At 40.4% G+C, this 27,816-nt stretch overlaps 1 protein-coding gene across 1 annotated transcript in view; it reads left to right on the top strand.

The window, feature by feature from the left end:
* Window positions 1–27,816, top strand: part of fasn (fatty acid synthase) — a 109,962-nt gene that overhangs the window by 30,983 nt on the left and 51,163 nt on the right. The window contains exons 3-18 of the mRNA XM_039788300.1: window positions 5,822–5,974; window positions 6,266–6,439; window positions 7,561–7,761; window positions 8,257–8,379; window positions 10,433–10,548; window positions 10,722–10,856; window positions 11,345–11,807; window positions 16,518–16,705; window positions 17,088–17,277; window positions 20,269–20,363; window positions 21,787–21,921; window positions 22,350–22,553; window positions 25,505–25,620; window positions 25,982–26,157; window positions 26,261–26,452; window positions 26,571–26,651. Of these exons, the coding sequence (XP_039644234.1) occupies window positions 5,822–5,974; window positions 6,266–6,439; window positions 7,561–7,761; window positions 8,257–8,379; window positions 10,433–10,548; window positions 10,722–10,856; window positions 11,345–11,807; window positions 16,518–16,705; window positions 17,088–17,277; window positions 20,269–20,363; window positions 21,787–21,921; window positions 22,350–22,553; window positions 25,505–25,620; window positions 25,982–26,157; window positions 26,261–26,452; window positions 26,571–26,651 (2,742 nt within the window). The remainder of the gene's footprint in view (window positions 1–5,821; window positions 5,975–6,265; window positions 6,440–7,560; window positions 7,762–8,256; window positions 8,380–10,432; window positions 10,549–10,721; window positions 10,857–11,344; window positions 11,808–16,517; window positions 16,706–17,087; window positions 17,278–20,268; window positions 20,364–21,786; window positions 21,922–22,349; window positions 22,554–25,504; window positions 25,621–25,981; window positions 26,158–26,260; window positions 26,453–26,570; window positions 26,652–27,816) is intronic.

Below are 27,816 nucleotides of genomic sequence, written 5' to 3'. Positions count from 1 at the left end.
TTTGTGGCGGGGCAGGGGGGTGTCGCTGTTGGATGCTGTCCTCCTCTCCTACTTCAATACCTAACGAATTTATCTCTTTATCTCCCTGACCCTGTCTTTCACTGGTTGAAGCCTGAAAATATCGTAAACAAATTAATAACATAACTAATAACACTGGTCGGACTGGAGGGTTGTCGAGGTCAAAACACTATATGTAGCAGCTGTGAATCAAATAAACTTATTATAAATAATGTTATGTCATTTTTTTACTCTAACACTGAATGTTTGCTGCTTCAATCCAGAGGAGTATTGAACAGTATTTTCCGCGACTGAAAAAGGCACGTGTCTGGATGAGGACCAGCCTGAACTGGAGGTATCAGTTGAAACAGAGCTTTCCGACCAGTGTAATTAGTTAATGTTATTAATTTGTTTACAATATTTTCAGGCTTCAACCAGTGCTCAAGCAGAAAGACGTGGTCAGGGAGAGAAAGAGATTTGTTAGGCATTGAAGAAAGAGTGGGACTGAGGAGGACACCCTGTTGGATGCTGTCCTCCTACACACACACACACACACACACACACACACACACACACACACACACACACACACACACACACACGGTCTGACAGGGCGACATGGGGCGACCCCCACAAATTGCTTTCTAATCTGTGGGAAACACTGGATACATTTAGGATTTTTAGGTTATCAAGGAATTGATTTTGTTCATTTAGATTTAGACATTCACTGGAGTATATTTTCATAAAAGCTTTTGAATGCAATCTTTATTTCTACGTGGTCACTAATAGTATTGTCACTAATAGTATTATTTATCGTTCTCTAAAACGCTGATAGCCCTCTCTGATTCCTGTTGCTGTATACGCCATGCTAAAAGTCTACCTGTCTTCTCCCCTTGATCGTAATATGACTGCTTAAAGGTCCAGTGTGTAACATGTTTAGTTGTTCATTATCAAAATCTGTGTTACCCATTCACAAACTTGTCTTTTTCATGAATATTTACCATCAGTTCCAAATATTCCTTTTGGCTTAAAATTTTACATTTGCATTCGTATGAACTGGGGTAGACGCTCCATATTCATGTGCCATCTTGAAATACGTTACCGGTATGGACATACAGGACATACTGCTTAGCCTTTTGCGTTTTCGCTGTCAAATGATAAACTTACAGGTGCTGCTAATGCTGCTAATGGGTATCATAGCTTCCCGTCCCCGGCAAGTTTGAAGAAGGAAACATGGAGGACAACACGTATTCAAAATCCAAATTTCAGGAACAGGAGTCGTCTTCTTTGCCCAGAAAAAGAAAAAGAATATTGAAAAGAGCAAGAGCTGGGCTTTTTGAAGAGTGAAGGCTACCGTAGCTGTAATACGTACTTTGAACTGCATGGTGGGAGAGAGTTGATTGCGATATATGATCTCAACGCTAGATGGGAGAAATTCCTACACATGGGACCTTTTAAGTCTCAGTCCGAGCCCGTGCACTTTGTGTCCGAGCCTGGCCCGGCCAGACACATTAACTGTAATTATGAGCCCGAGCCCAATTTTAAACTCGACAATTTTTTAATAAGTGGGCTGACGTTCTCAACTACAATTCCGAGTTGTTTGAACTGCAGAAATCTGTTTAGAAGGGAAGGGAAAAGTAAAAAAAGAGGACATTATATTATTATTGGTTTATTTAAATAAAGTTGAGTGTGGCGTGCAACAATTTCTTGAAGAACTAGATTTAAAACCCTTTAAAATGTAGCTAAATGACCATCCAAATCAAGACTACATAAAATGTAGGCTCTAACACGACAGTGATGAAATATTCAGCTGTGATAAGGTTATGTGTACCCGCCATATAACGCCGCGGCTTGCCAGTCTTGTGTGTGGGATTTAGTGACTGTCGGGGCGGACGGATCATGCTCCAGCTGTGGGCTGCGCACTGGATCCCAGGTGTCCTCCTGTGTCAGGGAGTGGCACAGTAGCTCCAGCGATCAGGGTTACAACAATATGTTTATCCAATAAAATGATCAATTTTAGGAGGAGGCTGTGTTCACTTTCAGTGAGTGCCCATCCTAACTAACACATTTTGTAAGAAGGCACAAATAAAACGCTGATCAGCATTAAGCAGATTCACTTCCCAAAAGTTGTTGTTCTACATCAATCCACGCCGCCCTTAATTTACTTTTATATTGTACATCTTTGCCCATTTTTAATGACTTGTCTTTTTTTTTCTTGTCTCTGCTGTGCTACTCTTTCCAATCCTCCCCTCTATTTCCTCTCTTTGAATAAAAGACCCATCCCTCAGTGCCTGGCAACCATCCTGAGCACACATTCATGTGCTGAAAGAGTTGGACTAGGCCAGCTGACACTGCTGAGACCACACATCAGGCATCATGGGAGAGTAGGGACAATAGAAAGGGGAAATGGAGAAAGTAACCAGAGGTTCATTGCTTGAGGTGTGTGTGTGTGTGTGTGTGTGTGTGTGTGTGTGTGTGTGTGTGTGTGTGTGTGTGTGTGTGTGTGTGTGTGTGTGTGTGTGTGTGTGTGTTTGTTTGTTTGTTTGTTTTCTGGTGCCTTCGGGGTTTAAATAACTGGATCCAAAAATCCCCAGCAACATAAGTTGAAAAATTGAGACGTAGGGATTCCAAATTGCTGTACCACATCCTCAAGGGAGTTCAATATGCCACCGAGATATAGCTCCCCCAGTTTGAAAATTCCGTTTTCCAAACAATTCCTCCAAAAAAGGGGTGATCTACCAATACATAACTTTGGATTTCGCCAAACACTTAATGAGGAATTTAGATATAGATCCAGTTAAACAGCTGGGCCACTTTGGTCCAAACGGCATTTAAGTGAGAAATTATCGGATGTGTTTTTGCTTCACCATACAGTTTAACCGACAGGCTTTGTAAAAGCGATAATGGGGCAAGAACAGATTGCTCAATACAATACCAGGGTGGGGCTTTCTCAGTAGCAAGTGACCAGTGGGCCAGATGCCTTAAAGGTCCCATGGATCAATATTTCACTTTTATGATGTTTTTTAACATTAATATGCATTCCCCCAGCCTGCCTATGGTCCCCCAGTGGCTAGAAATGGCGATAGGTGTAAACCGAGCCCTAGGTATCCTGCTCTGCCTTTGAGAAAATGAAAGCGCAGATGGGCCAATCTGGAATCTTGCTCCTTATGAGGTCATAAGGAGCAAGGTTACCACCCCTTTCTCTGCTTTGCCCGCCCAGAGAATTTGGCCCACCCATGAGAAAGAGACATGGCTTTCAAACGAGCAAAGTGGCAGTTGGTCAAGGCCACACCCCCACTCTCCACCTCCGCCCCTCCCTCTCCTCCTCAATAGCTACAGACTCAGAAATGGCACATCCTAAGGAAAGCTCATTGTGGGACTGGCTCTAGTGGCTGTAATTCTGCACCAAGGCTGAATTTCGGGAAAGAGACTTCAGATACAGTATTAGGGGACCACTAAGGTCTATATAAAAGCATCCAAAGAGCACCATGTCATGCAACCTTTTAAGTTAAAGGCATAGTAATAATACAACCTCTTTGGTAGACCCAAACCTCCTCTATCAAATGGTCTTTATAATTTATTAAAATGTAGCAGAGTTTTTTTTTTTTTTTTTACCATTTCATATACATGTCCTTGTTATCCTGTCAACCAATTTAAAATATGACAGGGGATGCCCCAGAGGAAGAAATTGGATGAGGTAGTTTTATTATTTTATTAAATAATGGATCAAATTAACTTTAACTAAGTCTTTTAACTGGGGAGGGAATAAGATAGGGAAGATAGCCACAATACCTTGCTTTGGCCACTGAAATGCACCTGATTGGAAGGCGGGAACAGGGCACTGAGCTGTTAAAGGTAACTCTTCTGACTTGGACCAATTTAACCTCGAAAATTTCAGGAGAGTCAATGATCCGGAGTAGATAGGGTATTGATTGGCTAGGTTCGGAAACAGAAAGTGATATATCATCCACATAAAGCATACGTTTGTGCACTACACCTCTTACCATAACCCCTGGGAAGTTAGTATCCCCCCTTATGGCTGCTGCCAAAGGCTCTATGGCTAAACAAAACAACAAAGGAGAAAGAGGTGTGCCAAATAAGAGCAAAATATTCAGTTTGCACCACAGCCTCTGGGTGCTTATACAGCACCTTAATCCACTTTTTAAAATATAGCCCCATTCATCCATTTCAAACGCCTTTTCAGCTTTGAGGAAAATAGCAGCTATTGGGGATTGTCTATCAGCTACAGACCATGCAATTTTAATGAAATGCATCATATATTCTGACAAGCTACGCCCCCAAATAATCAGGTTCTGATCAGGATGAACTAGATTATCTTATCTATTTGCTATATTTTTTGAAATAATCTTAATGTCTAACTGCATTAGGGAAATTAGGCCTTTTATCTTTCTTAGGAACCAAAGTTATCAAAGCCTGCCTAAATGTCGGTGGCAGTGTGCCCTTCTCCAGTGCCTCTCTATATACCTCTAACAGAAGTGGAGCCAGTTTAGTTGCAAAACTCTTAAAAAATTCTGCTGTGAAGTAGAGCTAGGCAATATATCGATATTACATGTATATCGATATTGTGATATGAGACTAGAAATCGTCTTAGATTTTGGATATTGTAATATGGCATAAGTGTTGTCTTTTCCTGGTTTTAAAGGCTGCATTACAGTAAAGTGATGTTATTTTCTGAACTTACCAGACTGTTGTAACTGTTCTATTATTTGACTTTACCCACTTAGTCATTATATCCACATTACTGATGATTATTTATCACAAATCTCATTGTGTAAATATTTTGTGAAAGCACCAATAGTCAACACTACAATATCGTTGCGGTATCGATATCGAGGTATTTGGTCAAAAATATTGTGATATTTGATTTTCTCCATATCGCCCAGCCCTACTGTGAAGCCATCAGGCCCTGGGGCCTTACCCACAGGTAGGGCCCCTGTTATATCTTTAATTTTCTCTATAGTCAAATCTGCATCAAGGATTTCTCTTTGCTCTTCTATCGGTTTGGGAAGCCCTAGTGGCTCTATGAAGGAACACATTTCTTCATCAGTAAAGGTAGATAATGACCTATAGATATCCATGTAAAATTATTGTAAACTCTTGTTAATATCTACAGTTGCTGTAAAAACATCTCCAGAATTGGATCTAACAGTAGAAATTGTGGAAGCTGATTCTCTCGGTTTTATGTGTCTAATGATTAATTTTTCCTACTCTTTCTCCTTTCTCCTATCAGTTTTTAAAATTTGGATCATGCAATAAGGCAGACATACTTGGTTAATTTGGGAAATTGTAAATTGTAAAGATTAACAAAGAATTAGTTAACAGCATTTACTATCTAACTGGGATGTTTTGGGAACGATTTAGCTATGGACAAAATACACACGGCGATTACGTTTAATCATGTATCTATCTAATATGAATTACTTACGTTACTGAATTTGTATATTTGTTTAGTTCATTGCATTTTATTTAATATTGTATGTGGCATTTTCTTTTGCGGGGTGCAACCAGAGCTTACTGCGCCCAAGACAATTGTGATTGGATTAAAGAAATGCAAACAACCCAGAGAGTTTTGGTCTCTCCTAACCTGGAATTTATGTGCGGAGGAGCCAGACCTTTCTCCACAGTGCTGTGGAGTTCTGTCAATGCGAGACAATGTGCAACTTAGTCTGGCTCAACGAATGTACGTTGCATCCTCATGTATTACACAAACTCTGCACTCTCTGTACTCTGCAATGTGCACACAAGTTCTGTCAGAGGAATTCTTTGGAAAAATGTACTTTTTTCTTCTTTTGCTCTTTTCTAGGTCTGTACGGTCTTCCAAAGAGGAATGGTAAATTGAAGGACATCAGCCACTTTGATGCGGCATTCTTCGGAGTCCACCCCAAACAGGCCAACACCATGGACCCCCAGCTCCGTCTCATGCTGGAGATTGCCTACGAGTCTATCGTAGATGCTGGTGAGAAATATGGCAAGCTTCAAAAAAGCTTTAGTACTGAATATCAATCGACAGTTATATAAGTGAAAGTAATTAGGAAAGTTGGGAAAGCAATACAGTAAAAGTTGCTGGACTGAAGTGTGACTGACTTGCCTTTTGTGTTTTCTCTGTTAACTTTTTTTCAAGTCTGTGAGTCTGTTATTTTAAAAAAAAAAAAAAAATAAAAAAAAAAAAAAGAAAAAAAAAAAAAAGAAAAAAATTAAAAAAAAAAAAAAATATTATAATGCAGGACTGAAAAAAAAAAAAAAAGAGGACTACACCCAGCCACACTGCGTGGCAGTAAGACTGGCGTCTACATCGGAGTTAGTGGCTCGGAGGCTGGCGAAGCGTTTAGCAAAGATCCAGAGGAGCTCCTTGGCTACAGCATGACTGGCTGCCAGCGTGCCATGTTGGCCAACAGACTCTCCTACTTCTTTGACTTCAGCGGTATGCACACACAGCCAGCTTTAACATCAGTTTAATTATTTGTCCAAACTCTGAGATGGAGTCCCGTTAATTCAAGTGGATGATGCTCATCCAGCACATGTCAAATAAGCCCTATCTCTTCCTGGTTTGCTTCCATGTTGTGCATTACTATTTTCGTCTCATCCCAGACTTAACACTGACATTACATCATACACATGAAAAATTGCTTTAAGGTGTCTCTTAACTTAACTGGACTACTTTATATCTGGTATTCTCCTTGTGTCAGTTGTTTTTCATTTGTGGGCCTAGAACTGATCTAAACCATGGCAATAATTTGTCTGTCAGTATAGCAGTGGTTGCTCTGCATTAGTGCACATCTGGATCCAATGCTGCTACCATGTGGCCAGATATCTTTCAGCTTAGAGCTCCTAAAATGCAAGCCACTACAAAGTTTTCATTCATCCTAGGTTTAAGCTGATCTGTCAGCCTCCCTTTCCAGTCATCACTGAATTTAGTACATTACGCATTTGATTTTTTTCACATGCCAATATTGCTGTCCTGTAATTGATTGCCAAAGTCTTTTCCCACAAACTGTTATAACTCTTTTACCACATTGTGCATTGCCAAAGTATTTTCCAACAAACTGTCATAACTCATTAACACATTGTGTTGTTCGAGCCAATGATAGATACACATATACATGGACATATAGTTACAGTTACAGATCCTGCATTTGATGGTATTTAGCCTTTTTGTGGAACTACAGGATCTTAATCAGTTTGGATGAACATAATTTACTGGTCATTGGTTCGTCTCACTTTTGTACAAGTTTGTACAAATAATCGTCTGCATGGCTGCAAAAATTCCACCAAATTTTTTGCTCTGTCTATCACTAAGTGTGTTTTCAATCAGACCTGGAAGTAGATGCAGATTGATATATTCAAAACCTTTGCTGATTTAGACTATTGTTCAGCTTTTGCAGAGACATACTGTACCCTGTTCAGTGCTGGTGCTTACTAATTTGAAGTCATTGTAATTAAGTCAACTTGAGCCCTTTCACATTTTGAATGCCCTCATGTACTCTTCAAAATCCTTTTCTGCATATGTGGTTTCTAGCTCTAATCCACCCTCCTCTTCTCTAGGCCCCAGCACTGCCATCGACACAGCCTGCTCTTCTAGCTTGCTGGCTTTAGAAAACGCCTTCCAAAGCATTCGCCAGGGCCACTGTGATGCTGCTTTGGTGGGAGGGGTCAACCTGCTGCTCAAGCCAAATACCTCGGTGCAGTTTATGAAACTGGGCATGCTCAGTCCTGAGGGGACCTGCAAGTCCTTTGACTCATCAGGTAACAGAAAGTTGGCTGGGGACAGTTCTCTTATTTTCCCTTGTTTATTGTCATCTCACCACCATCTCTTGCTATCTAATACAGACATTAAATACCTTCAGGCAGGAGTCCTCACAGTACTTGCTGTACTGGACCTCGACTAGCTGGCTGATTATTGTTTGTCATTATAATTAAAATAAATAAAAGTATTATTAAACATACATTATTTGTGTATAAAACTGACAAAAATAAATAGCATTTTCTGCTTTTTGGCACTACAAGAAAGAATTCTGCTTTAGCCTTTGAAATATTGTACAGCACTCTTAAGCAAATTTCTATATAAAGCAGCAGTGTTCTCATTAGCACATCATTTATCTTAAAGCTTGTTTCTCTTTCATCATTATTTGCTTATAAGCTTATTCATATTGATGTAATTGTGTATTATTTACACTTGTTGATACACTCTGTGTTCGTGTACCAATATAACATTTTTATTTTTGTCATTTTCTTGGCCAGGAAATGGATACTGCCGTTCTGAGGCAGCAGTGGCAGTGCTGCTGACCAAGCGGTCTGTGGCTAAAAGGGTCTATGCCACAGTGGTCAATGCTGGCAACAACACAGATGGATACAAAGAGCAGGGTGAGGAGGCACACACAGCCTATTAACTCCAAACTCATGCAGTGACACTGCATCCAGTATAAGTTTTTCACTGAACTTCTAATGATAATCAAGTAAGATGGCAGATGATAGGGGTGTCAGGATTTCGATTTTAAATCGAAAATTGATCGAAATGAGCTTTTGATTTCGACTATCGAAACATTTTGCCTTTCCTGTGAGTTATGAGATATGTAAACAAACAACTAAGGTAAATCCTGTGGGCACTGACAGGACTTCATGGTGCCCTAAGGTACACATTGTAAAAAATAAACTAATGGTGCATTCATTTGCTCCCATAAATGTTGCAAAGTACCATTATGCTATCTAGTAGCTTTCAGGATGAACAGTTTTTATTTATTTTTTAAACAACATACAAAACATACAACAACAAAATTCCTGGACCTTATCACAGGACCATTGGACATGAAGTAATTGGCCGTCCTCTGTCTTACATTTACAACAATTTGGTGTCTTTCAGACCAATTCTAAACAATCTGGAGGGAGTCCAATAGAAGCGATGCATAATCTTGAACTGAATGAGGCACACCCTCGCATCGTGTAACATAGTTTTAATATTCCTACAGATTCTGTCCCACTCCTCATCATCCAGTGTAATATTCAGATCCCTTTCCCATGTCTTCTTCAGAGCTGACCAGGCTCCGTCCCCTAGGTTCTGCATAAGCATAGAATAATACCCAGCAGCCTCATTACCTTTTCCATATTTCAACACCTTATCTAAACATTGTGGTGCCTTCAGTGCTGAAAGACTGGATCCAAAAATTCCCACCAACAGATGGCAAAGTTGCAAATATCTGAAAAAAATTTAGACCTAGGGATTCCAAATTGCCGTACCACATCCTCAAAGGATTTTAATATGCCACCAAGATACAGATTCACCAGTGAGACAATTCCCTTTTCCAACCAGTCCCTCCAAAAAATGGGAGATCTACCAATACATACTGTAACTATTATGGTTATGGTTTTCTTTAGTTTTCTCAGGTGCAATCATTCCCATGGGGTGGCTCAGCTGCTTTGACCTACTGTTTGCAATAAGGGATTATTACAAACATTCAGGTGCACTCAAGATGGGTTTTACCTCCATATTAGTCTGCCTCAATGGATGTACATTGCTGGGATAAAGCCTGATATCCAGTGGTCTCTCGCACGCTAGATGTCCACCCCCTCCCGTATATCCGCTTTCTATTTTGCAAGGGAAGTAGCTGCATCCAGGGCTTAGCCACAGTACGGTTGAGATTTTTCTTTTTTTTTAAATACAAACAAGCCAGAGTGTTACCAGAGTGTTTTTTTTTAAAGGTCCCATGGCATGAAAATTTCACTTTATGAGGTTTTTTAACATTAATGAGTTCTATGAGGTTTTCTAACATTAATATGATTTCCCCTAGCCTGCCTATGGTCCCCCAGTGGCTAGAAATGACGATAGTTGTAAACCAAGCCCTGGGTATCCTACTCTGCCTTTTGAGAAAATGAAAGTTCAGATGGTCCGATCTGGAATCTGCTCCTTATGTGGTCATAAGGAGCAAGGTTACCTCCCCTTTCTCGGCTTTGCCCACCCAGAGAATGTGGCCCACCCATGAGAAAGAGAGAGACATAATGGCTTGCAAACAAGCGAAGTGGCAGTTGGTCAAGGCCACACACCCACCCTCCACCTTGCCCCCCCATCTCTCCTCCTCAATAGCATTTAAAGCTACAGACACAGAAATGGCACGTCCTGAGGAAAGCTCATTGTGGGACTGGCTCTAGTGGTTGTAATTCTGCACCAAGGCTGAATTTCGGGAAAGAGACTTGAGATACAGGCCTATATATAAGGCCTATATAAAAGCATCCAAAAGGCAGCATGTCATAGGACCTTTAACATCAAGGTAAAGGGTTTATTGGGTTACATCTCAGAAACTGCAATCAAAAAATGAAATGCCATTGTGAATGTGATGTGAATGTGTGAGAACAGTAGCAGTTACCCAGCAGTTACGGTATGGTGTAGCATACTTGTCCTGACACATTCCTCTTGGTCCCTCAGGTGTAACGTTTCCTTCAGGTGAGATGCAGCAAAGGCTTGTTCGTTCTCTTTACCAGGAGGCAAATATAACTCCTGAGCAGGTGGAATACATTGAAGCCCACGGCACGGGAACGAAGGTCAGTGCAGTCTAGTCTAGTTTCTTAATCACACTTTTAGCTTTCAGTGCCGGTGTTTGCATAACAAGATAGATAATTGATTAGAAAATGAAAAAGTGACCTTTTCACACACCCTTCTATTGTTACTTACAAGAAGGGTTTACCTTTGTAGCATCTCTGGTCTCTATGTGCAGGTTGGTGACCCACAGGAAGTAAATGGCATTGTCAGCGTGTTCTGTCAATCAAAGCGAGAGCCTCTGCTCATTGGCTCCACCAAGTCCAACATGGGCCATCCCGAACCGGCTTCTGGTCTGGCTGCCCTGGCGAAGGTGAGTGTCAGCACTCCAGTTATTGGCTGCTCAGAAGATTCAAAACGGCAAGAACCTTTTTACATTTTAGTTTTAATTGCAAGTTTTTATTGATTTGTTCAGACCACGTCTGGATCAAAGTGTTGTCTAATTTGTATCCCATTTGCTCACCTGCTTTATGCAAAAGTGTTCAATCCATGCACTTTCACTCATACCAAATGAGTGAAAGTTGAAAATATAAGGACTGAAACAGCTGGTCTGATTATTTTTTTCTATTTTTTTAAGAGAGGAATTTACCAATTTTTACAATGTAAAATTGGCTCATTCGCAATGTTACATTCAGTTTATTAAGCAAATTTATTTTCTAAAGAAAGGAAGCTGGGCATCTTCGACACCAAATCAACTAAAGATTGATAACGAGCTATTTTAGTTATTTCCGCCTTACTAAAACTCTGCTCTGTATCTTATCTGTTTTTACTTTATTGGTTGTTTTTCCATCCTACACGTAGGTGTTGCTTTCTTTGGAGCGAGGATTTTGGGCTCCCAACCTGCACTATAACTCTCCTAACCCTGACATTCCAGCCTTGACCGATGGTCGGGTTCAAGTTGTTGACCGGCCTATTCCCATCCGAGGTGGCATTGTCGGCATCAACTCCTTTGGATTTGGAGGTTCAAATGTTCACGTGATCCTTCGTCCAGCTGAGAAACCAGCATACGCGAATGCATTGCCCAGGACAGTTCCAAGGGTGCTTCAGGCCTGTGGTCGTACGGAGGCCGCCGTGAAGGCCATGCTTCAAAAGGGGAAGGAACACACTGCAGATGACAGCTTCCTGTCTTTGCTGAATGAGGTGTCAGGTGTTCCTACTGCCAGCATGCCCTACCGAGGCTTTGCTTTGATTGGCTCTCAGAGTGACGTCATGGAGGTGCAGCAGGTGCAGGCCACTGCCAGGCCACTCTGGTACATCTGTTCAGGTGAGTCACCAAATGAAAAGGTGGATGAAATACAGATTTAAATGTACAATATGTAACTTTCTGCCGCTATGAGTCTCTCAACCAAGATGACGTTGGGAAGTTGCATGGAATTATGGGAGTTGTATTTTTTATTGTTAAAGGGGTGATAGAATGATTATATTGGGTATTTCACACTGTTCCTTAAGGTCTCCTAATGGGGTATGTAACATTGGTTGGGCTGAAAATGGCCTGGTTGATATTTTATTGGCCCTTATGCGTCCCTGTGTTTTGGCGATATTTGTAACAAGAGCTTTTCTTCCAAATATGGTATGCTCATGAATATTTTGATGAGCTGCGCGCTGATTGGTTGAGCAAATCCCCATACACACACATTAGAGACGCGCGCTGATTGGTTGAGGGAATCCCCATACACACACATTAGAGACGCGACAGAATATCATATTCCAGACACTGCAATGTTTCTTTACCAAATTCACTTCTAAGACTTTTTTTATGCGAGAAATCAACTATATAAAGCTCAAATATGGGCCTTTTCACGAAAATTGATGGCTAATTGCAAATCTGGTAAGACGTGTCGGACTTTAGGAGCTCCACACAGTCTGACGAGAAAGCGACCGCCTGCTGGGCTCCATACCCAGGGCAAAGTCACCCTTTGTGGATTACTGCACTACGGGGGCTCCGCGGCCGGCTGCTGGCAGAACTATAATATATTTACAGTTTGAATTTCACACTTATATCACAGCTACCCCAAGGTCTTACAAAGCTAACAGTCCGATTTGAATTTACGGCATTTTTATGAACGTGAGGAGTCTTGTTAGGAGGAGCATCTAGCTAGCTATGTGTCCCATTCAATAAAATGGGAAAATATTGCGGCTAGCTAGCTACACTTTCGGCTATAGTATATTTACAGTTTGAATTTCGTCACGCCACTTATATAACATCTACCCCAAGGTCTTATAAAGCTAACAATGGTGTCAGATTTCAATTTAATGAATTTTTGTGAACACTAGGGGTTTCGTTAGCTGCGACTGTCACTTCAATCCTATGTGTACAGATTGTGGCAAGTTAGCTTCATTTCCGGCGTAATTAAAGTATATTTACAGTTTGAATTTCGTCACGCCACTTATATAACATCTACCCCAAAGTCTTATAACGCTAACAATGGTGTCAGATTTCAATTTAATGATTTTTTGTGAACACTAGGGCTTTCGTTAGCTGCGACTGTCCCTTCAATCCTATGTGTACAGATTGCGTCTAGTTAGCTTCATTTTTGGCGTAATTAGAGTAGATTTACAGTTTGAATTTCGTCACGCCACTTATATAACCTCTACCCCAAGGTCTTATAAAGCTAACAATGGTGTCCGATTTCAATTTTATAAATTTTTGTGAATTCTAAGAGGAGGCTCTCATTGATAGAGCTCCATCCAGCCGCAGGCTCTATCAATGAGACTCACAGACAAGAGGCGTTTATTTCACCGATCGTTTGTTTAAATAACTCAACACATTATAATTACACACATTATAAGATTAACTGGAACCTATGGTAAGAGATTGCTGGCGTAACAAGCTCGTGCTCTCACTCACACACACCCAGGGGCGTAGCTCAAAATTCTGGGCCATGTAGAAAGGCATTTTCCATTGTCCCCTCCCTGCATCCACAGCTATTAATTCTAGTATCTATTTCGGCCCTCCTCACATGAGGGCCCTGGGTACTCAGTCCCCTTTTCCCCCCCAGTCCGACGCCCCTGCACACACCGGCCATTTGGCAGGAAGAGGGGAGCTGCAGGCCCTGGAGCTCTGTCCAGGCAGCGGCGTTTGGTAGTCCATTCACCCAAAAAAACTGTGACTTGTGGAGTGCCGTGGGCTGCCAGCCGTGACGGAGCTCAATCTACCTCACAGCAGGCCGGGGTCTGTGAAGGAAGGCAGGCCAGGCAGCGAGGCAGCAACACAGGCAGCACCGGCCGCTGAACTCCGACATACAGTCGGACATAATTTGCAATTAGACATCAATTGTTTTTTCTCAAAAAGTTGATTTCTCGCATAAAAAAGTCTGAGAGACGGGTGTGGGTGGGGATTGCCGGGGGAATCTCTGGGACAGCGAGGACGTTCAATGGCCGTTGTGAAGCAGCAGAACATCTCCAAGCTGCCCAGAATGATCTCCCCCTTCACTTTTCTGTAATCTTAACTATTCATTTTGGTGCTTAACCCACCTTTTGTCGGGTTTATTTAGCTAACTGTAAAGACAGCTAAACGCGAAGGGGGGAGAAATTCGTCAGGGAGGAGATTTTCAGCACGAACACTGGTAGCGCTAACGAAGACATAGCTAGGTTATGGATGGCTGCTCTTGTGACACCGTGGTAAAGTTGGTTTTATATTGGACATTGGATATTCGACACATTCGAAAAATCTATTATGCGGCTTGCCATTTTGACCTATTCATGTCAAAATACTTCTGATGAACTCCGCTAACCCCCCTACACATAACACAAAGCTTATTTAAAAAAAAAAAAAAACATCCTTTGATTTAATATTAAAAAATGCTATAAATCTATTATGTGGCTTGACCTTTTGACCTATTCATGTCAAACCACTTTTGGTGAACTCAGCTAACCCCCCTCCACATAACACAAAGCTTCTTCTTTTTATAAAAACATTCTTTGACTTTAAAATATTTTTTAATATTAAAAAATGATATAAATCTGTTATGCGGCTTGACCTTTTGACCTATTCATGTCAAACCACTTTTGGTGAACTCAGCTAACTCCCCTACACATTGCACAAAGCTTCTTTTAAAAAAAAAAAAAAAAACATCCTTTGATTTTAAAATATTTTTTAATATTAAAAATGATATAAATGTATTATGCAGCTTGACACACGCATGTCAGTCGCGGGGTAACTGAACAGCCGCCCAGCCCGCTGCAGAGAGCCGACAGGATTGAAACATGAGAAGCTTTCAGCGACTTTACATTGAAAAATCGATGCCGCCTACGTTGATGTTCAAATGAATACAGGTTGGCAGGACGGTCTGAAATGTTTTGCATGGTCTTTCGCTGTACGTTTTGTTGGTACATGTGAGATGTTCGAGTCACACACATGTCTCGTCTTCAAAAACAAGGAAATGAAACGTGTTACGTCATCCCGTTTTCACTTCCGCTTGGTCATTGGCTGTGATTGGTTGAATTCGCAGGAAACTCCGGTTATTGGTGAAGATTAAAATATATTTATAAAATGAAAGGATGTTTTTTTTTTTTTTTTTTTTTAAAGAAGCTTTGTGTTATGTGTAGGGGGTTAGCTGAATTCATCAGAAGTATTTTGACATGAATAGGTCAAAAGGTCAAGCCGCATAATAGATTTATACCATTTTATTTACATTAAAAAAGTTTTAAAAATCAAAGGATGTTTTTTTTTTTAAAAATGAGCTTTGTGTTATGTGTAGGGGGGTTAGCTGAGTTCATCAGACGTATTTTGACATGAATAGGTCAAAATGTCAAGCCGCATAATTGATTTTTCGAATGTGTCGAATATCCAATGTCCAATATAAAACCAACTTTACCACGGTGTGTTTCCCGACGCTTCATTAAACTGCCGTTAGCGTCGTTAGCACCCAGCACTGGAGTTAAGTGCTGGCCGGGTACGGATTGCTGTAATGGTAGTGGCTGGCTGCTAGCTGGATCGGGGCTAATGGTAACTAGCTATTGCTACATGTACTGGGGCTGCTGTCAGCTCTCATCCCGAATAAAGTCTCTTTGCGCCGGGAGAGTGAGGCAGACAGGCCGGGGTGTGCTACTGGCTAAATTAGCATTACATTAGTCGTCTATCTATAGGCTAACGTTAACGTTACGGGTGAACTCATTCGTGCTGCTTTTTTCCGTGGTCAAAACAATCATACTACAAATAACTTTGAGTGTGTTGAACGATGTTGTAACCCTATAATGTTATCCACCAGGCATTAGCATTAACGTTAGCGAGCTACTTGTCAACCAACACATTGTAGTAACATTAAGCTGGATCGATATTGATATATATCAATAAATAAGATCTCTGCTGTATTACTGTGTTGCAAAGTGGCATGTAATTAATCACAAAATGATGCCTTGTGGCAGAAAAAGCAGTATTATGGTTACGAGTATTCTTTTCTGTGACATTGTATGATTTACAGTTACTCTCGAACGTATCATATGGGTGCCAATGTTTTGATGGAAGTTCCGAGTAACTAGAGGGTGAAAAGTTACATGATGCCACTGACAGGCGACTAAAGGAAACTTCCCGTGTCAGAAATAAAATGATAGATTTATCTGGGTTTGACATTTGGTGAAAACATTTAGGGTAGTGTACACAACTAAAAAAAATATATAACATACGTCTGGTCTTTAGACATTTTAATGCAGAAATGTTACATATTGTAACTTTTAAGTGTGTTTTTTATATCTATAGAGCAAGATGACTCTTTTTAGTAGAAAGAACTTGCAATGAAAAAAGTTAACTGTTCAGTTAATTTTTTTTTCAATTATTAGTTCAATTATCTATCTATTATTTGTGGACATTACTGTCTGGACACAGTTTTTTGGAAAGAGTTGTTATCTTTATTATCGTGTTTATTCCTGCTCAAACAATAACTGGGACAATGGGACTGTTGATGTATTCAAATCTCCTCAGACACATTCATTTCAGTAAATGGATTAGGTGTGTGACTGTTTATTGTATTAATAGGTATGGGAACACAGTGGGCAGGTATGGGCCGCAGTCTCATGCAGCTGCCAGACTTCAGAGAGTCCATCCTGCGATCAGATGCAGCACTGAAGGACACCGGCCTGGTTGTGTCTCGCCTACTCATGGACGCAGATGATGCCACTTTTGAAGACACTGTTCATGCTTTCGTTGGCCTCGCAGCCATACAGGTAGTGTGGAGAGGGTTAGATGTGGGAACCCTGGCAAATTGGTGTCATTTTGATATGAACTACAGGGTAGAGCTCCTCACACAAAGTGCTGATATAAATAATTGTCTTGTATTTAGATATGTTATTTTATGTAGTTTACCAAAGTTACAGATTTGGAATCTAAAAACCTCCACAGGTACCTCCTGAGCTTACTGATATGCTGCTACATCCCAAATATGATATCTCAAGGGGTTGGTGATGATGTTAATGAATAACTTTAGACATGCAAATTTGAAAATGCCCTAAAACATCGGCAACCACAAGAGCACCACCATCGACAACCAACAATTTTAGCTTTATTTTATCCAGCTAAAATGTATGTGTGTTCTGTGGCTCGTTACAGATAGCTGAGATCGACCTTCTCACTAAGCTGGGTCTGCATCCTGATGGCATTGTAGGACACTCAGTGGGAGAGCTGGCCTGTGGCTACGCTGACGGCTCCCTCAGCCATAGTGAGGCCATCTTGGCTGCTTACTGGAGAGGCCGCTGCATCAAGGAGGCCAACCTTCCTCCAGGAGGCATGGCTGCAGTCGGTAAGTGCAGTGATTCTGTACCACATTTCAACAGCTGATTTCATGAAATATGCACACTGTCTTCTTAGTCTAAGTACTGTATGACCACAGTTTGTCTGTGAGTATTAGTAATAATAGTATTATATTTATTTTTTAAGTTATACAATCCATTTGGAGGAACCAGTCAGGATTTAAAAATTATATATTTAAGCTTGAGTACATCTTCATAAATTGGAAAAAAAAAATGGTGAAGGTCTTAATGGCCTAGGAACGAGGGTTTAATAGTTTTACATTTCTATGATGTATTTATTTTTACCTGTTTAAGTTTTTAACTTTTGTGTTGTCTTCCCGTTGACCATGCACTTGTTATGGTCTGTTTTGCCTGTTTATAAAGCATGAAGTAAAAAATGATCACCCAGTTCTGTATTAAATCTTCTTAGCCAACTTCATTCCAACATATTACCACTAGTTTTACACTTTTTGGAATTCATGGTCAATAAACATCATGTATATGAAATTATACCAAATTCTTTAGTTTAAAACCCTCTGAGGTCTAAGCCATTTTTGGTTCGCCTGGTCTCCTTGTGTAATAATGCTTGTATAATCTCAACCCTGTGAGAACAATAATGACCATTCCTTTTGGCTTTTGAAAAGTGTTTGTGTTTACAATCAGAGGAAACAAACATAAACTCTGTATCTAACAAAAATATAAAACTATTTAGGTTTCTTTCCCAGAAAAGTCCATACGCTTTTATCCCAAAATGTTAGTTGTGTCATCTGTAATTCATTTTCTGCCTGCTATCAGAAAACAATAGACCAAATCACACTCATTTCAGCCTCCAGGCCTGCAGGGGTCCTCCTAGCCTGTTTTATGTGTCTATTTCCCCAATGCACATGCACTGAATCAGCCTGTTCTCATGAACCATCGTTCAAAAAGCTACGAAAACTTAAGCACTGTAATTTGTAAGCATTCCACGTATTTTTTTGCTGTATGCACCACATTGACAGCCGATGTATAACGCGGCTGGCCGCGTCAGGAGGTGGTCGGGGAGGATGGGTGGGAGTTAAAACACAGGACTTTCATGCCAGAGAGCGGAGTTCGCTTCCCAGGGGGAACCAAAGAGTTTCACCCAGGAAACACGTGTTCCTTGGGAGTGTTTTAATCCAAACCACGGCCTTTTTTCTAATCTTAACTAGTCGTTTTGATGCCTAATCTTAACTTTCGTCGCTGCGAAATGCTCATATTTTGTGGACAAAATTTAACTGTAATCCCCGCCGAAAACGAGCAGCAGCTCGGGGTGGTCTGTACCCGCCTACCCATTTTCGGCTAAACACATATACTTACGTCTCTGAAAAATGACTGTCTTCCAGGCCAGATTAATAAACTTCTAGAAGGGCTACAAAGACACCAAATGGAAATTTGTGATTTGATTTTTGGATTCATAATTAGGATTTATTTGTTACAAAGACGCTGTAATTCCATGATGGATTAAAGAAGCTTCTGGATGGGCTACAATTGTCAGAGAACCTTGTTGAAACGGCAGGCTTTTCTGCTTCTAATCTAAAATAAAGTAAGTCTCTACACTGTATTGATCTGGAGATATTAAATATGAAAACATATGAAACATGTTTGTATCGCTGGCAATACAGCTGACCTAAGGGTTAAAACCCCCAGAAATGATAAATTATTTTAACTAATAGTTAAGATCCGAGGAACATATGTTGATGGATAATCACTGATAATTCCATTCATGTATGGAACCATCCAATTTATTTTTGAGAAATATGGTTGAAAGAAACCCTAATTTTTGATATAGAAACTTTGGGTCACATGAGGAACAACATGAGGGTTAAGCAAAAGAAAGACCATGTCTAGGATATACTGTGATAAACTGACATTTAATCACTAAAAAAGAAGGTTATATATGCCAGGCTGATGTTATTAAATCTTTTTATAATCCGCAGCCCCTTTTTTCTCCACTTTCCTTACTATAAACTGCAATGACACATCGTCGTCTTGCCACTTGAAACAATCTCTAGATTGAAACCTAAAATCAGTTTTAGTATACTGTATGTACTTATTTTATATTAAGGTGTTTTTCTGTGAACGTATGTAGAAACCAAAATGGGCCAAATATTGTCACTTTTAAAAAAACATTTTACTCATCATTTATTTAGGAGGCTCACTGGACTCAGTTTTGTGTGGCTTCATGCAGACTTGTAACTAGTAATAAGCCAAAATGAGCATACTTTAAATTGCACAATAGGACACCATGTTTTGCTAATACTACACTACCACAATTTAATGTGTTGCATTTGATAGATGTGACTTTACACTTGTCAATTATGTGCAACATCTTAATTTACTGCTTACTGTAGACTAATCTACTGAGTGTCTTTTATATAAGGAGCAGTGAACGAACAAGTGATTTTGGTCTGATGAGACTAAAACTAAAGTCGAACATACCTCTTCCACAGCAGCATTTTGATGCGTCAAACTAACAACACTTCACTGCACCAATTGCCAAATGGACCATTTGGCAGTTGGTAAGTTGGTCCAAATGTCTGTTGTAAAAAAGGTCTATGAATTTCATTATTTTGGGAACGATAAAGAAAAAAAGTAACCAGTAAGGCTATATAAGGCTATATACATTTTTGCAATACTGGGAAGAATGGATTGTTTGTGACTTTGAGTAATTACTGATCTCTTACTGTATGAACTGGCATGTATTTACATCAGTTTCTATTTGTATTAATGCATAAGTGACCAACTGTTTGTTCTTCTATGTTTTGGTGTATTTTTATATGCTTTAAAAAAAGTATAGAAGAATCACTTCTACTCTAATCACTTCAATAAAGAACAGGGCATGGAAGTTCTCATTCAGTTCTGTGTATTTTCCTTAAACAGGTCAAGTAAACCTAAATTACAGATGTACAAAATAATATAATAGTTTGTTTTTATGGATTTATTTATTTTGCATATATTTTACTTTTGTGCTTGCTGTGTTTCAGGGTTAACCTGGGAGGAGTGTATGGCTCAATGTCCTAAGGGAGTGGTCCCAGCCTGCCACAATGCTGAGGACACTGTCACCATCTCTGGTCCTCAGGTCAAACATTCTATTAGACTTTGTTGTTTGTAGAAAACCTGAACCGAACTCTGATAACACTGAACTTGCTTTATGCCTAGATTAAAGTCTTAATTTCCATTTGCTCACATTTTTGTGTATAAATAAAGGGTAACCCTTTATTTGAAGGGGTGTTTATAAGACTGACATGACACGGTCCTTATTATGACATAACATCTGTCATGAACATAACAGATTTTGAGTGTTCATGACTGTTTTCATTAAGTGTCATTCGATAAATCGTGACACTTTTAATGCAAAGTTAGCGTTGTCCGAGATGTCTTTGTTATGTTTCCGGATTTAGCTCTTTGCAGCCCAGGGCTGTGTCAGCTAGCTAATTGGACAGCTGTAACGTTACAGCTAACCGAGCTAACGGCAGCTGACTATAGTTAGCAACAAGTCCAAAACTCAATAAATCACCTCGGTACTCAAACTGGTCTTATAAATTTTAAGACATCTGAATGACAAATGGTTCCACTTTACTTGAGGTCAAGGATGTTCATGACACCGTCATATAAGCATTTGATGATGAAATCAAACTTCATGACAGGTTCAAATTATTTCATTTTACTTGAGGTCACAGTTATGACACAGTTATAATGCTCTCGACAGCCAATGTAAAAAAACAACCTCTTAATGACAGTTTAATGTAATGTTAACACATAAAGCCAAATAGTTTATTAAAGTTTGATAATTGGGCCTGTCATATGACAGGTTATGTTGTCTAGGTTAATGTCAAGTTGTCATAACACAGAGATTGTTGTCTTTGTTAATGGCAATTGTCATGACAAAGACATCTTGGACAATGCTAACTTTGCATTAAAAGTGTCATAAATTACCGAATGACATTTAATGATATGTCATGAATAATCAAAATGACTCTTTCATGTTCATGACAGATGTCCTGTCATAATAATAATGGTATTCTGTCTTTCTGAACACACCTTCAAATAAAGCATTACCAAATAAAGTTTACTTACATGATTTTGTATGCTTATTTTTCAGGAATTTTACCTGTATCCTAGAAATTGCAAAGTTATAGACACTTTGTTTGTAATGAGACTTTTCATGAACAGGATTTAAATGTTATCATTTCTTTTGCTAAATACTGCAGGTTTGGAAACACTTTTGTATTAGTTTTGTTTCCGGTCTAGCTAGATCCGGTGTGGTGGTGTAGTTTTTCTAACGTTACTAGTTGTTGCAACAGCATGTGAAAAAAAACTACAAAGTTTGTTAGCTAAAAAGAACGTTAATCTTGCGATTAAAAAAAATTATTAATATTTGTTAATAACATGTTTTACTGACAGCATAGTAAGTATTGATACATTGACTTTTTGCCAATCTAGGTTTTTCCAGGTGCAGGGTCTTGTGTTTTGACAGGTGTGGTGTGTGTGTGTTTCATCAGGAAGCAATCGGTACATTTGTGTCCGAGTTAAAAGAGCAGGGAGTGTTTGCAAAGGAGGTGCGCAGTGCTGGTGTCGCTTTCCACTCCTACTACATGGCCTCCATTGCTCCAACCCTGCTGGCTGCCCTAAAGAAGGTACGTAGCTCTGCTATGTTTCAACAGTACTAGTGCAGTGCCCGTTGAAAACGTGCATGTTCAGAATGGGCCAATATTGCAGCTTTTTCCAGAACCATTGTTCTATAACTTACAAAAGGCCCTAAGGGAAATTAATATGCAACCCAACTGTAAACTACTGACTAACTGTATACTTCTACTTCACTAGGACAACATTGTGCTACTGCATTTATCTTATAGAGAAATGTTACTGGTTATGTTGCTGTTCAGATTTTAAATATGATGCATTATAATTAATTAAACTACCCAGCATTATATAAAGCTCCACCTTGAACACGTTAAGTAAACGAACAATACAAGTCAAAAGTTTGCATGATTTGTCATTCACTTGAATTGGAATGGGGTATTTGAATACTAATAAATAATATAAAGTGTCACCTTGTTTATAGGTGATCAAGGAGCCACGGCAGCGTTCCCCCCGCTGGGTAAGCACCAGCATCCCTCAATCTGAGTGGGACTCTCCTCTGGCTCTGTACAGCTCGGCTGATTATCATGTCAACAACCTGGTGAGCCCTGTGCTGTTCCACGAGGGCCTCAGTCTGGTGCCTGAAAACGCTGTGGTGGTAGAGATAGCGCCTCATGCTCTGCTGCAGGTACGCACAGCAAGTTATTCATAGAACACACATTTTGACAGCTTCTTCTTTCTGTTAGATGTGAACTACAGGTGTCAAATGACACAACATGGGTGGTGTGTCAATATTTTTGACACACAAAGGGCCTGTTTTGACCTGGTTTTATCATCTGTCCTGGGTGATCCGATCACAAGTGGACAGATTTTTTACCTGGCAGTAGAATGTGTCTCCAAATCAGTGACCACTTGTGATTAGATCTCACTTCCCCCCACTCTGTGTGCAAATAATGTACATGTACATCATTTCCGTTTGCAAGATAGGCTGGTTGTGTGCGAGTGGGTCTATAAATATCAGTTGTTAATCTCAAATAAATCATAAATTAGAAACATGCAATAACTAATGGAAAAAGCGCTGCCCACAGTCTCTGTGTGCTGACATAAGGATGTCTTTTGACCGGGACCTCTGCAGGAAAAAATACTCTGTGTTCAGCTCTCAGTACGTATGTAGCTTCTAACTCAATCTCTGTGGTTTGAAGTTTGGTTTCTATAGTTTCTATTCTGCTTTATTTTATGTTTCATGTCTGCCTATAGGAGTCATGATACTGTCAAGTTACTGCTGATGAAGACCCAACATTTCCTGATTTTTGCTGATTTGTAATAAAATAAAATAATAGGGGACTTTTATTGTGGAGAATTTAAAGGAAATTAAGCCTTTTCACAGCCGCTCCTTTGACCACTCAGGCCCGCTGGCTTACTCCGTGGAGATAGGTCTAACAATGCAAGACTAATAAATAACAAAATGAGAAGTTGCTATGTAAGAGCAGGAATGTCTGTAATATCCTGCATATTAGTGAAATCAGAGACGTTTAGTAAAACAAAAAATAAGGATATTGTATACCAGTGGCATCCTTCTCCAGCCAATCGCAGAAAACAGAGCTCCAGAAAGCCGGGGATATACAAACAGGCAGCACGGAAATAAAAACAGCACCACATCAGCCACAGTATGATAGCATCCAAAACACACAATTCACTGTCTGTGGTTTCTGTGACATAAGAAATACTTTCCACTACCACTTGAGTAGGCGGTCTTAAATGTGGCCCATGACATACCCATACACACTGCTATAAGAATGTGGCCACATGTGGCACAGACCACCTTCGAATGTGGTCTTAATTCCTCAATCCCAATTTAAGCCAGATCAAAACAGGCCCATACACACTGTATCATCAATGAAGCAAACAACATTGTTTGAACCCTTGACTGGCTGCTCAAAAAGTCATTTATTAATCAATTCAATTCAATTCAATTTTATTTATAGTATCAAATCATAACATAAGTTATCTCGAGACACTTTACAGATAGAGTAGGTCTAGACCACACTCTATAATTTACAAAGCCCCAACAATTCCAACAATTCCAGTAATTCCCTCAAGAGCAAGCAGTGCGACAGTGGCGAGGAAAAACTCCCTCTTGGGAAGAAACCTCGGACAGACCCAGGCTCTTGGTAGGCGGTGTCTGAGGAGCCGGTTGGGGGTGTGATGAACAGTGGCGATAGTAGTCACATTAATAATGGAACAGTGACTGGATGTAGCGGGAAGCTGCAGGGTTCAGCAGGACGCAGCATGACATTGCAGGGCATCGCTGAGCTCAGCAGGGAGTGCAGCAGGACCACGGCGACAGCTGCAACCAGGATCTTGGTGCCAACGTTCTCCAAGGAAATACGCTGGGGGAAAAAAGCATAAGGACTCCGGGGAGTAAACTCCCCAGAAGCTAGGATTAGTAACAAGCATTTCTGGGACGGGCTGCACACAAATAGTAATAGTAATAGTAACAGTACTAGAAAGGGAGAGGAGAGAGCAGCTCAATGTGTCAAAGGAAGGAAGTCCCCCGGCAGTCTAGAACTATAACAGCGTAACTATAACAGGTAACTAAGAGAGACAGGTCATAAGGAGAGGTAGCTTTTTCGGGCTTAGAACTCTCCCCCTGCCGGATCTGGCTAGGCTGGCCTGCCTCCCTCTACTTTGTTATGTATTATTAATCTAACAATTATGAAGAGAAGCAGTTGGGCCAGTTAGGTGAACACTGCAACTCCTCACTCCCTAACTATAAGCTTTATCAATAGAATAATCCCGTTGTTATATTAGTTTAATGAAGCAGAAAACTCTCTGTTTATACTAATTTACTTAAATTGGTAGCTGGAGGTAGAATAAGGGTCAACTGTGTGTATTGCATGGCTGGGTTGCATTTCGGCAAATAAAGTAAAAGTAAAATGTTGTAAAAAATGTAGTTAATTATTTTTCATTTAATTTCATTCTGTAGCAAAATTGTACTCATTAAATTTGCATTACAGCTATAGTGCGTAGTTTCCATCTCCCCATTGAGAAACAACACTGTTGGCGCGTCCACATGATTAAAGCCTTATGTGAACGCGCACTCGCCCCACCCCTCCTCCACGCAGTTGCTCGTACCCACCATGGTAGCCACGGAGGACACAGAGGATTTAAAAAATAACATGATGGACTCTTCAGAAGAGGTAATTATCTTCACTCAAGTTCCTGTGCACGAAAGTCACCGGACAACACCATCTTCTGAACATTTATCGGTGTTTTAAGCCCCCAACGTCTCCTTCCAGGCAGCGCTGCCTGGAAGGCACTAGGATTAGGCTATGGTTATGGTTTTGGTTATGGTTAGGGTTAGGTGTATAGTCTTGATTAGCTTTGTAGCAACTCATTTGGCAATGGCTTGAATGTAACGGACGTTCATTAATATTAAAAAGTTACGCACTAAAGCTTTAAATGTTTAAAACTAAAATCTAAGTTAATTATTTAGTAGAATATAACAAGTTGAAAGTAGGATAAAAAATGCTCTGCCTCTCTAAACTCCTAAACCTCAATGACAGCTATTAAAACTGATCCTGCATTGCCTGGGAGGGAAAGAAAAATAAACATTTTCCATACATGTTTTCTGCACAGGCCATCCTGAAGCGCAGTTTGAAGTCCACATGTTCCATCCTCCCCTTGATGAAGAGAGGCCACACCAACAACCTTGAGTTCTTCCTCTCAAACATTGGCAAAATCTACATGAGCGGGTCAGTAAATGCCTCATTCTCTCTGCATTTAGTAACTTTTGGTGCATTGGTGTAGTTGGGGGGACCTGTTGCTCTAAATGGGCTTTGCAGTGAACCCTGCTGCCTGCTTCTCCTCTGAGTACTCTTGGAAGCAGCTTCAGATACTTTCAGGTACTCTTAAATGTAGCCGGTGTTATGTCTGCACCAATCGCGGACTGCAGTATTTCTACACAAAAACAGGATGGAATGGAACAGATCTATTGCTACCATCCCTAACTTTTGACAGTGGAAACGCAAGAATAACCTAATTTATGTGTTACAAAATTACCAGACTGCTTGGTGAAAACAAAGCTTTAGAATAATTGTTTATGCACCTCTTTAGCATCAACGTGGATGGTAACAGCTTCTGCCCAGTGGTGAAGTATCCTGTGCCTGTTGGTACCCCTCTCATCTCCCCCTTGGTACAGTGGGACCATGCCCAGACCTGGGATGTCCCCAAGGTAGAGGATTTTTCCTATGGCTCAGGAGGATCCAATTCTGCATTTGTCTATAACATCGGTAAGAAATGGAGATCCAGAATAATAAGCAGTTCTTCTTCTATATATATATATATATATATATATATGTGCTCTGTGTCCAACTCTTCTTTGACCAACAACAGACATAAACCCAGAGTCTACAGACTACTACCTAATTGGACACTGCATTGATGGGCGTGTCCTATACCCAGCGACGGGTTACTTGGTGCTGGCCTGGCGTACCTTGGTGAGAAGTCTGGGGGTTGTAATGGAAAGCACACCTGTAATCTTTGAAGACATCACAATCCACAGGGCCACCATCCTGCCAAAAACTGGTGAGAGCAGAGTAGAGCAGCAGGGGTTTGAGCATGTGGGGTTATTCTTTTATTGTTATAGACTGATGAGCCTCTGATTGCCTCTCTGTCTTCTCTTTTCCCTTTCTGTTCCTCTCAGGCTCTGTCCAGTTAAAGGTACATCTCATGCCTGCCACCAACAAGTTTGAAGTTTCAGAGAATGGAAACCTGGCTGTCAGTGGTAGGTAGTTTTTGTACATACAGTACTTTTGACGGTGCAAATAAACAGGGCAGTCTCTGGACATGGTGGTTCCAGTCCCAGAAATTCACAGGCAACCCTGGGAGGACTAATGTTTTTATTATTTGGACATAAAAAAGTCTCCTAGAATATGTCTTGTGCACTGATGACAAAAAATGTATAGTCTCTCCCAGCTGGGTTCAAAATTCTCCAAATATCAACCAAGCCTAAATTCTTACACATCCTCTGTAATGTGAGAGAGGCTCTGGGGGCCGACCGTGCTGCAACCCCACTGTAGTCCAGAACTGGATACTTTATCAAAACAATATTGTGGTTTCCTGCAGCTTGTAATTTATTTTCCAAATCTATAAAAATGCCTGATCATCTATGGTCCATGTACTTTTTCGTTCATTTGATTTTCATTTCATAAACAGGTATTAAAAAACTAAAAATGGTTATTTGATTTTCGTTTTAAATATACAAAATTTGAAATTGAAATCCAAGGTGTTTTTTCCTTTTCATGGTCAAAAGGGGATGGGAGAAATTTATAATATGCATTGATTTTCATTTTCTATTTCATATAACAAAAAATAAAATCACTTGAAAATAGAAACGAAAAAAAGGCCTGTTTTTTTTATTGTCAGAGACCGGTTGTTGTTATTTCCAAGGCAGCAGCGCCAGTGTAGCCTACCAGTGTTGCTTTCAGTCCAGGCTAAAATTACTTTGGAAACCTATACTCTTGATAATGCTTGGGGGGAATTTTTTTTCATAATGTCACATTTATTTATTACCCTCTCTCCCTGCCTCCCTCTGACTCTCTGTCTCTACCCGCTGGAGACAACTTCGCCCCAAGAGACTCGAACCAGCTGAGCAAATAGAATTTCAGTTCACGGCTGTAACGTTACCGTTACGCCACCATTACCAATCCCAGCAAACTTTCAGTTGCCGTCGTTAAGCTTGCTGATCTGGCAGAGAGTCACCGGCGGTTCGGGATCAGATCATGGGGATCAGACCTCCGGTGCTGGGTCTAATATTCTAATATTAGCTGCTGCAGCTAGCTAGCAGCTAGCCACCAGCCCTGTGACCTCGGTCCCCTCGCGGTTCGCTCCCCGGTGCTGACTGACTCTGGTCCATCTGCAGAGCTGGCGTTACCCGTTCTAGCTGAGCT

The sequence above is a fragment of the Perca fluviatilis genome, chromosome 21 (assembly GCF_010015445.1).
Source record: "Perca fluviatilis chromosome 21, GENO_Pfluv_1.0, whole genome shotgun sequence".
Lineage (NCBI taxonomy): Eukaryota > Metazoa > Chordata > Actinopteri > Perciformes > Percidae > Perca > Perca fluviatilis.
This window is presented reverse-complemented; position numbering and strand designations above follow the sequence as displayed.